Source organism: Physeter macrocephalus, chromosome 8 (assembly GCF_002837175.3).
Source record: "Physeter macrocephalus isolate SW-GA chromosome 8, ASM283717v5, whole genome shotgun sequence".
NCBI classification, from domain to species: domain Eukaryota; kingdom Metazoa; phylum Chordata; class Mammalia; order Artiodactyla; family Physeteridae; genus Physeter; species Physeter macrocephalus.
Genome location: NC_041221.1, coordinates 20,953,962 through 20,964,703, shown reverse-complemented (window position 1 = coordinate 20,964,703; position 10,742 = coordinate 20,953,962). Strand labels below are relative to the sequence as shown.

The window sequence follows — 10,742 nt, the reverse complement described above, 5'->3', positions numbered from 1 at the left end:
AGCGCACCAGGGGTGGCAGGGAGAGGGCAGAGCACCAGGGATGGCAGGGAGAAGGCAGCGCACCAGGGGTGGCAGGGAGAGGGCAGAGCACCAGGGATGGCAGGGAGAAGGCAGCGCACCAGGGGTGGCAGGGAGAGGGCAGAGCACCAGGGATGGCAGGGAGAAGGCAGCGCACCAGGGGTGGCAGGGAGAGGGCAGAGCACCAGGGATGGCAGGGAGAAGGCAGCGCACCAGGGGTGGCAGGGAGAGGGCAGAGCACCAGGGGTGGCAGGGAGAAGGGAGCGCACCAGGGGTGGCAGGGAGAGGGCAGAGCACCAGGGATGGCAGGGAGAAGGCAGCGCACCAGGGGTGGCAGGGAGAGGGCAGAGCACCAGGGATGGCAGGGAGAAGGGAGCGCACCAGGGGTGGCAGGGAGAGGGCAGAGCACCAGGGATGGCAGGGAGAAGGCAGCGCACCAGGGGTGGCAGGGAGAAGGGAGCGCACCAGGGGTGGCAGGGAGAGGGCAGAGCACCAGGGATGGCAGGGAGAAGGCAGCGCACCAGGGGTGGCAGGGAGAGGGCAGAGCACCAGGGATGGCAGGGAGAAGGCAGCGCACCAGGGGTGGCAGGGAGAGGCGCGGGGCCGCCCGCCCTCACCTTTGCGCGTAGTGGACCAGGAACATGGTCAGGAGAATGCAGTTGGGCCAGCGGTTGAGGCGCTCGGCGGGCGCGCCTGCGCACGCGAGTAATGGCACCGCCAGTGAGGGCATCTCCTGCACCGCCCAGGCGGCCCGCGCCGGCACCTGAAATGCGGAGCGCGGCGACGCGTAGCGCCCGTAGGGCGAGCCCACCAGCTTCAGCAGCACGAAGCACAGGAAGCCCAGGGCGCACTCCAGATAGGCGAGCGCGTCCAGCAGGAACCGCTCGGCCAGCTCCATTGTGGGGGACGGCAAGCGTGCTCCATGGCCCGGCAGCCGCGACGCGCCACATATAGGGCGGCGGAGGGCGCGGCGGGAGGCGCGGTTACCTGAGGTCGGGGCCCGCTGTCAGAATCCGGGGTCGGGATCCACGCCGCCCTGGCGGCCAGGAAGCAGTGGGTACGCTGACCCCGCCTCTTTCACCAGTCCAGGGGGCGCGCCGCGGATTGGGCGGGAGGCGGGTCTGCCACCCGCCCCGCCCACAAGCTAGAGCCCGCCCACTCCTGGCCCGCTCTGCTCCCGTCGCCTTGGTGCGCACGCGTGACCTCGGGCTGTCCGCATCGCCGCCTGAGCCCGCGCCGAAACCCAGGCCCTCGGCCAGCAGACGTCTCTCGGCCTGCTCTCTGGAGCCATTTTCCCACTCAGGGCTGTCCCCGGCTCCTGCTGCTCATCGTTTTCCGGGAGCACGGGTCGCGGCGCTCTGGCTTGTTTCCTGAAGGGTCCTGCAGGTCCGCGAGAGGCGCAGGCGCAGACCCGCGGGGTCCTCGAGCTGCAGCCCGGAAGTGCTCGCGGCCGAGGGTGGCGGCTCGGTGTGTGCGGGCGGCGTGCGCTGCCGCGTGGGCCATGGGGCGGCGGTCGCGGGGCCGGCGGCTCCAGCAGCAGCAGCAGCAGCGACCCGGGAGCGCGGAGGACGGCGCCGAGGACGGCGGGAAGCGCAATGGGGCGGTAGGAGCCGGGGCCCCGCGGGGGCCTCCCCGATCCCCAGGCCTGCGAGGCGGCGAAGGGGGGGCTCCCCGGCCCTGGGCACACGTCCCTTTTATTCCTCAGGGCTGGGAAGGCGGGTACCCCGAGATCGTCAAGGAGAACAGGCTGTTCGAGCACTACTATCAGGAGCTCAAGATCGTGCCCGAAGGCGAGTGGGACCAGTTCATGGAAGCGCTCAGGGAGCCTCTCCCGGCCACTTTAAGAATTACGGGTTACAAAAGGTAGGGGGTCATGCTTTTCGTATTTCCTGGAAAGTTGGGGTTAGAATGCCCAAGGTTTAAAACGCGGGTGTTATTTTTTTCCCCAAGAAGCGCATGTCAGCGGTGCGGACTCGAGACCCTGGAGGCCTTGAGAGGAGGGAGCATAAGTGTCCTACGGCATAGGGAAAGGAGGGCTTGCAAGTTGGGAGGCCAGAATGAGAAAGGAAAATGCAGTCTGAGGAAGGGTTGACCTCTGGGAATTCGTGAGTTGAGGATGCCCACCCTTTGGAACACATGAGAATTTGTGACGTTACCGAGTTTAAGCGAAACGTACAGTGTTCTCTTTCCTTAAAAAAAATTTTTTTTTGTAGTCGTGTAGGTGAGCAAGTGCGCTCCCGTTGCCCGCTGCACAAAGACCAAATACCGAGGCAGGGGGCTTTTGCGGAAAGTGAAGAGGCTTTATTGCAGGGCAACCAAGCAAGGAGACAGGAGGCAGTGCTCAGCTCTCCCCTTCAGCTGTTGAGTGGGGTATTTATCGTGGAGGTGGGCAGTAAGAGGAGGAGGGGGCTCGGAAATGATGGGTGGAAAGTTGGGGTGAGTTTCAAGAGTTCCCTACAGGTTCTCTGTCCTTCATGCCTGTTTATGGGTCACGTGCAAATTCGGGGTGGGGCGTTCTGTCTGTTACATGTAGTGGATTGTCAGCCTGTGATGTCTAAAGTTTACCGTGGGTTATTTTAGTCCCTAAACGCGCATGTGCCACGCGAAGGGGCCTTTAGCACGTTGTTAACGTGTCCGCACATCCCCGGTCTTTTGCAAAACAAGCTGAGAGGTCTCAGTTAATCACTGTGTTTTTCCTTATGGGCCTTGAGGGTGTAAGTTACAGGGTATGGTTTCAGTTATACCTTTTTTTTTTTTTTTTTTTTTTTTGCGGTATGCGGGCCTCTCACCGCTGTGGCCTCCCCCGTTGCGGAGCACAGGCTCCGGACGCGCAGGCTCAGCGGCCATGGCTCACGGGCCCAGCCGCTCCGCGGCACGCGGGATCCTCCCGCACCGGGGCGCGAACCCGGTTCCCCTGCATCGGCAGGCGGACGCGCAACCACTGCGCCACCAGGGAAGCCCCAGTTATCCCTTTTGAAGATGACCTGCAAGTGAAATTGGAACTCGAGAAATACTTAGGAGGGAAGGAATGCAGTAGTGTTGGATTTAGTTTATCCCCTTTTAGCGGTCAGACAATGCGGATTGTTCAGCTCTGAAAGAATAGCGTAAAAAGGCAGTAATTAAAGAATGTGTTCTCTCCACACAACGATGGTTTTACTTTTAAAACATAATCTTGAATTTACAAAGAGATAAAACTTATTAAACTAGCTTTCCAGATGGATTTGAAACTTGCTTACTTTTTAATAGCCACGCAAAAGAGATTCTCCATTGCCTAAAGAACAAGTATTTCAAGGAACTGGAGGACCTGGAGGTGGACGGGCAGAAAGTTGAAGTTCCACAGCCCCTGAGTTGGTAGGTATAACGAGGCTTCATCCTGTTGGATATTTCTCTGGGGTTTTAATCTTTCTCCCTTGAATGTATTTCTTGGTGGTGCGTTTGCTGTTGGCATGAAAGAAGCTGAGTATACTTTCTGGGCGTTTTCCTGTTCTTCCCAGTGCTTTTTTTTATCGCTGTCACTTCACGCTGGTGTGCAAGTTTTCCTGTGTGATTTGCAGCGTAGTGTGTTGAAGTCTTGATTTCAGTTAATTTTTCCAAGTCAGTCCAGCCTTTTTCCTTCCTTGATGTTACCATTTCCATTTACACCCCTTGTCTTCATGTCAGAAGTGTTGCAGACTTAATGTTTTGTTGCAGGGCCCAGCGGTTAGGCCAGGTAAGAATCACGGCATGGGAGATAACGCACGGAGGGTAGCCGATAACTGAGTTGGTGAGTCGCTCGGTTTATTGTACACAGCACACTACACAGGAGAAGGTAATCATGCACCTGAAGGAAGGACGGGGGTGACGAAGGAGGCGTCTCAGCATGAGCGTTGGTCCCCTTTCCTAGGGCGTGAGCGAGCGGCAAGTCCCCGTCTGCTCTGACGGTGCCTCCAGCAGCGTCTCTGTCTGTCTGAAGCAGCTCCTCGGCCTCGGAGCATCGGGTCCTGGGACGATGAGCCTTCCAGCCACTGTCTCAGTGTTTTAAAGACTTATGCACCTGGGGTTCTCTTCTCTATCTGTTGCCCCTTCTGTTCCCATGCCGTCTTTCTGAGGACGTTACCAAACAGTCACCTCGGAGATTCACACTGGTCACCGTGACTCCGTTTCGGACTACTCAACGCCACCAAAAGTCGTACAAGAGAGTAGGAATCGGGGCTTCCCTGGTGGCGCAGTGGTTAAGAATCCACCTGCCAATGCAGGGGACACGGGTTCGAGCCCTGGTCCGGGAAGATCCCACATGCCGCGGAGCAGCTAAGCCTGTGTGCCACAACTACTGAGCCTGTGCTCTAGAGCCCGCGAGCCGTGAGCCACAGCTACTGAGCCTGCGTGCCACAACTACTGAAGCCCGTGCACCTAGAGCCCATGCTCCACAACAAGAGAAGCCACTGCAACGAGTAGCCCGCGCACCGCATCGAAGAGTAGCCCCCACTCGCCGCAACTAGAGAAAGCCCGCGCGCAGCAACGAAGACCCAACGCGCATCGAAGAGTAGCCCCCGCTCGCCGCAACTAGAGAAAGCCCGCGCACAGCAACGAAGACCCAACGCAGCCAAAAATAAAATAAATAAAATTAGTAAATATATTTTTAAAGAAAGAGAGAGTCGGAATCACATGACTAGAAATCACAACATAGCCCTTCACCTGGCAAAGGCTCAGCAAGAGCGCTTCAGCCGTCCTGTGTGTCTGCTGTCTCCAGGGCCCAAGCACACTCCTGCCCTCTCTGCTCTCCGCCCTTTTATCTTACTGTCCTGTAGGTGTCCTGTGGCTTACTTGTTTCTCAGGGTTCAGTTCAGGGCTCAGATGTGTGAAGGCAGACCCTTCTGTCTCGTAAAATGTCTGGAGTACTCGAGCACGAGCCATAGCAATGTCAAGCCCTGGACTAATTTATAAACAGAAAAGTCGTTAAACTGCTGTAATTCCACATTTCATATGATCAGCTTTGAGGTATTAAGAGTTCTCACAAAACAACAACAACAACACATTTTATTTTATTTTTATTTTTTATTTTTTTGCGGTTTGCGAGCCTCTCACTGCCGCGGCCTCTCCCGTCGCGGAGCACAGGCTCCGGACGCGCAGGCTCAGCGGCCACGGCTCACGGGCCCAGCCGCTCCGCGGCACGTGGGATCTTCCCGGACCGGGGCGCGAACCCGCGTCCCCTGCATCGGCAGGCGGACTCTCGACCACTGCGCCACCAGGGAAGCCCCAACAACGCATTTTAAATGATTGCTATAAAGAGCTGAATTGAACCAGCGTTTCCTGGCAACTTTTGAAGCTTTGACTCTTCAAGTATTTGATGTTACCTTTCATTTTCTACCCTTGTGATACCCTGTCGTGATCACAGACCAAGGTCAGGTTCTCATTAATCGTGGGCTGTGGATTTGCTTGCTTTTCATTCTTTTGCTGGCCGTTTGCATTTTCGGTGTCTGTATCACAGATGTGCACATCACCCACCTTTAGAATGAATGCTGAATGGCCAGATGCTATAATCAGATCAAAACCAAATGTCACCATTACAGAATGCCTTTCTGGGACACAGGACTAAACCTTCAGTATTAAGCCAGCAAATTTCATGGTGGTTTTTCCATTAAACGATTTTAGTCAGAGTTTAAAAGCTTGGCTGTCAGAGGACAGGAAAAGGGCTCAGGTGCTAGGTGGCTGTGGTGGTCACTCACTGCCTGTCTGCTGTCCTGAGGCCAGCGGGCAAGGAAGATGTTTCTCCAGTTGCTGTCCCTGCAGCATTGCCGCGTGAGGCAGCCTTCGCGTGGCGAGCCGCTCTTCCCTTCAGAGGGCCTGGGTTATAGACTTCACCCTCCCGTGGCCAGGCTTGGACATGTGGTTGGTGTCTGGCACTTAAGTAGGGGTCATCTGAGGTTTTCAGAAGCAGGTTTAAGGTGGTCTTTGTGCACGTTTCTCTTTCTAATAATCTTGCCTGCATTTGCTGCCTCTCTCAATCACCTGAAAACATTTTTATTCCTTCACCCTTATGTTCAGAGGTGCAGCTTTTCAGACGCGGAGGTCTCTGACCGTCCTCTGGATCTGGGCAGTAAGAAGAGCTGAAAATTCAGCACGCTCCTGTGGGAAAGAGGTGCCTTTCTTCTGGGCCTGTCCTTGTGGAGGTTTCCTCCACAGTTCCAACAAATATGGGAATGAGTCTCGCTATTTTTATTCTCTGCAAACTGTGGTCATACTTTTTCTTTAATCGGCTCATTGAACATTTAACAGCTGTTTTTCGCTCTTGATTTTTGAATTTTGGGTATGGGTACAGGACCAGTCAGTTCCCGGACTTGTTGGAAAGGCTCTGCAGGTGTTCTGTGGGTGAAGAACACAGGCGAGTCACTGCAGGAACGGCCAGGCATTCTCTACCCGTTGCTGTTTGCTTGAATTTTCTGAACGTGGCCGAAGGGTGTGCGTAGCATGTAGTAAGATTTGGGCTCCTAACAGTCAGCCTTTCTCCGTTACCAGTGACAGTTGTGTGATAGTTTCATTGTGTAAACATTTAATCAATCAAACTCACTTGTCAAGTGTGGGAAGCCCATACATCAGTAAGCAAGTAAAGCAGAAACTTAAAATACTTGTGGTGGTTTTTCTATATTGTTCAAAATGCAGAAATAGGTCATGTATTCTTTTAACCTTTTGGTACATCGTGGGATATAATATAGTAGAAATGTTTTGGGGAACCAGGTTTTCTAGAAGGTATAGGACTTATTATGTATAGGAGTTACAGCTTGGGCAGATTTCATTTTTCTCCTTATTTTTCATAGACTAGGAACTGTAGGGAATTATCCTAAAGCATTTTTAAGAGACCTTGTTCTGACATTCAGTTGTTGAGAACACAGCTTATTGCCATGCTGTCTGTGTTCTTTCTCAATGTCTGGGTTGAAGATGACTTATCATAGGTGTTGTATATATTTAGAGACTGTTTCTTAATCTTAAAGAATTTTTTAGGGACAAAGGGGACATTGGTGCTTTTAATTTATCCTTAAAAGATACGACAAGTTTGCAAAATAGGACTTTAAAGACTCAGGAGCTAAATTGGAATTACATAACTCTAAATTAAATACAGTTTTTTAAGACTGTTTGATGTTGAAATCTGTGAAGATTTTCATAAACGTTTGTTAGCTCAAAAGAGTTGTTCCTAAAGGTATATCGGAGACATACTTTTTCATTTTAATTGTCTGTCTTTGTATTTAACTGTCTAAAAGTTCTTAAATATTTTTCTCACATGAGTAAGAGCTTTCACAATCATAATAACTTACGGTCAACTTTTATTCTTATAATAGTAAATTTACATTTTAACTACTAGAAATTCAACCTGTAAGGCACATAAGGAAATATTCCCTCAAGTTATATGTAGAGACTGCTGTCTCTATGTGAAAACGAAACTTCAGCAATGTACAATAACTAGCGCAGGCAGCATTCAAATCAGTGCGTTTGGTGGCTTTGGAAAAGCAGCACCCGGCACGGGTGCGGTCATTGGTCACAGACAGTTTAGGGTTGCCGCTAGACGTTTGGGTATCGGCAAGGGTAGCAGCGGGTCAGCAGGTTTTCTTCAGTTCTGCAGCTGGAGCCAACCTGAGTGAATCCCTGCCATCCCCCTCTAGTGAGGCCGAAGGGAGTATTTAAAGCTAAACTTTTTGAAATTGTCTGATGAGTATGATTGCATTTTGGTTCTGTATTTTGGAAACAGGTTAAATATTGAAGAGAGAAGCAGGCGTAAGAGATAGAAACAAAGCACCGGGACATTTGGGGGGTGGCCGTGAACAGATTCAGCCAGTTTAATCTTCATTGTTTGGTGGAAAGTATTTTTCAGATGTATCTCATGGTAACATGACAGTTGAGCAGTGTCTTCAGATCGTAAGCCTGAGTTTGCGTCTGTCAAATGATCAGAGTCTCAAAGCAGTCAGATGTGTTGTTTTTCAGACGTTCCGGCTTCGTTTTCATGGCTGTCACCTCAGCTGCAGTTCGACACGTGGGAACGTTGTGACCCTGCATTGTTAAGTTGAGCTCATTGTTGTACCTCGGAGTTAACAATGAGCTCGGTATGACTTGTCACCGAGTGCCACGTTACGCTGAGCGTGGCCCTGTGTGTCCTATCCGTGTACTGACCTGTGCGGTTGGAGCTCAGTGGCTGGGCAGGTGCAAGCTGCGATGAAAAAGCACACACTTCCTAATCGGTGATGGCGTGATTTGTAGACAGTTCAAATATATTCCCAGAAATGGCAGGAGAACCTCCATTCTTAGGTCTGGATAAGTAGCGGCCTAGGAGCTCAAATTAACGCATTGGTGATTTCCAAGGTTTTTTGGTACGTAAGACGTTTCAGTACATTATTGGACTGACTTGTTTTGGAAATAGTGAAAAATATAGTAAAAAGGGTTGTAATCGGACGTTTGTCAAACATTCTCATACCTGCCCTACGGCGTCACTTTGATCGTGTGTGATCTGCCCTTTAAGTAATTCGTCGCCTCGTGTCCTCTGTTGGCCTCCGTGCCGTGACGTTGCCTCACCACGCGGAGAGCAGCGGGGTGGGAGTCTCCCGTTTCGTCGGGTCGTGGGCTTGCGTCACCGGACCTTCTCAGTGGTGTCGTGCGCGTGTGTCTCTCAGAGCGCCCAGGCCGCCTGTGCCGGGGCCGCGGGGCAGGGAGAGCGCCCGTGTGTCCCAAGCTCTCAGGTGCCGCTGGCCGTCGCGCGAGCGCGGGACCGCGCGCCGGAACGCAGCTGGGTGTCTCGTTTGGCTTATGACCTGGACAGGCAAGAAGTTGTGAAGAGGCCGCTTTAACATGACCCGTAAATGTTTTGCTTTCTTTTCGGTCAGGTACCCTGAAGAACTTGCCTGGCACACAAACCTAAGTCGAAAAATCTTGAGAAAGTCTCCACAGTTGGAAAAGTTTCACCAGTTTCTGGTTAGCGAAACGGAATCTGTGAGTAGATACCGCCACATTTGCTGGTTTCCTTGAAACTTTACATGGGCCTTAGTGTCAGTCTGGTTAGTTTTATCTTAACCATACGTGCCTCTGGGAGTGACGAGGTGGATGAGGCAGGGAGCAAAGCCCGCTGAGGTGTGTGCGCGCCCCCTGAACTTCTGGTAGTTTACGGGGCTGCTGTCTCGTTGGGCGCCTCTGATCAGATACCGCCACATTTGCTGGTCTCCTTGAAACTCTACATGGGCCTTAGTGTCAGTCTGGTAGTTTTATCTTAACCATACGTGCCTCTGGGAGTGACGAGGTGGATGAGGCAGGGGGGAAAGCCCGCTGAGGTGTGTGCGCGCCCCCTGAACTTCTGGTAGTTTACGGGGCTGCTGTCTCGTTGGGCGCCTCTGATCGTGACGCGTCGGGCGGGCACGGTCACCCCTGCCGCCGTGGCTCCTTGTTTCTGGCCACTCCGGGTTGCGGTGGCCGCAGCCGGGGCGGGGGGCACAGCGCCCTGCTCCGCGGGCCTCGCTCGGGGGCAGCGGCCCTGTCTGCTCTCGCGTGCTTGCGAGGTGCGCGTGCCACGCGCCTTCCCCGCGGAGAAAGCGACGTGCTCTCGCGGCTGCGTTTGTTTTATTAACGCGTACCACCCCGCCTTGGCCAGGCAGACAGGCCAGACCTAAATGCGACAGCTTTGGCTCTCGTAGGACGACCTCGCCTTCGCCCTGTCAGCTCATCAGCCTCCCCAGGTTCTCCGATGGCGGTTCAGTCACTGAACTTCTAACCTTTAGCCTCACGTCTTCCCCGACGAAATAGCTGTTCCCGCGTGTAACGCATGGTTGAGCGAATGCCCATAAAATGTGGATGTTGTGAGCTTTGCAGTTTGCTTTCCGTTTTTTGGGGCGTTCCGAGTAGTCTCACGTTTAAAAGCAGAAGCTGCCCCTTCCTATTTTCTAATCTCCTTTTTCTAGCCAAGGAAACCTCTGTGTGTCACCAGATGGTTTTTATGTCTTTTTCACTCGGAGCTTCTGTGTCCAGCTGACAGGATTATCGCGCTTCCCATGTTTCTTGCCTTGAAGCCATAACCGATTTAGAAGCCTTTCACCTCACTCCGTTCTAGTAGCTACTCAGTCCAGGGGTAGAGCTGTTGCCTCTCGTGGCTCTGTGCCCAGCTTGGTAACCTGGCAACCTGGGCTCCGCTTGCCTGGTTTCGCACCCCCGTCCCCACCCTGGTAAGGAGTAAACAGAGCTGAGTACCACCACAGGCCCGGTTCTGTGCTCGGGCTCATACGAGAAGGGGTTCTCTGACTCAGCTTTTACCCTACGTGGATGTGTTAGAGAGCAATTTAGGTTCCAGCTTCAACGGAGCAGAGGGTTTGTGGGCACTGGAGGGATACACAGTCCGGTAGGTCATGAAGAGCTGGGTTTGGGCAGCTTTGAAAGGTAGAGGACGCTGGCGTTTAGTGTTGGCGGCGTGTACTGTAGGGAACCAGTCCAGATTTTTGATCAGGAGTCAGCAGGGTGCCATACTCCCTGGGTTGTTCAAAGTTGGCTGCAAAGAGTGTCCATGAATCCGGGGACCACCTGCTGGGGTGTCCCGCCAAGGGCCTGACATCCTCGTCCTACGTGAATGCTCCGAGTGACAACTCGGGTGAAAACAGAAGGCAGGCTCATCAGAATCACAGGTGTAACCCAGAACTTGGGATCCGTGCCCCCGCGAGGCAGTCGCGGTTCAGGCCTCACGGATGCAGTGCCGGCCGGAAGCCCGTGAGGTGAAAGGAACA

At 53.4% G+C, this 10,742-nt stretch overlaps 2 protein-coding genes across 3 annotated transcripts in view; one reads left to right on the top strand and one right to left on the bottom strand.

Moving 5' to 3' along the window:
- SRD5A1 (steroid 5 alpha-reductase 1) overlaps positions 1-969 on the bottom strand; it is a 31,628-nt gene extending 30,659 nt beyond the window's left edge. Inside the window, exon 1 of the mRNA XM_024128379.1 lies at positions 636-969. Coding sequence (XP_023984147.1) covers positions 636-916 — 281 coding nt within the window. The 5' untranslated portion in view covers positions 917-969. The remainder of the gene's footprint in view (positions 1-635) is intronic.
- Positions 970-1,449: 480 nt separating this feature from the next.
- NSUN2 (NOP2/Sun RNA methyltransferase 2) overlaps positions 1,450-10,742 on the top strand; it is a 29,659-nt gene continuing 20,366 nt past the window's right edge. Inside the window, exons 1-4 of one of the 2 annotated variants that reach the window (XM_024122156.3) lie at positions 1,450-1,621; positions 1,724-1,881; positions 3,265-3,369; positions 8,865-8,970. In XM_024122156.3, coding sequence (XP_023977924.1) covers positions 1,520-1,621; positions 1,724-1,881; positions 3,265-3,369; positions 8,865-8,970 — 471 coding nt within the window. In that variant the 5' untranslated portion in view covers positions 1,450-1,519. The remainder of the gene's footprint in view (positions 1,622-1,723; positions 1,882-3,264; positions 3,370-8,864; positions 8,971-10,742) is intronic. The other variant, XM_028492797.2, reaches the window with a different exon arrangement.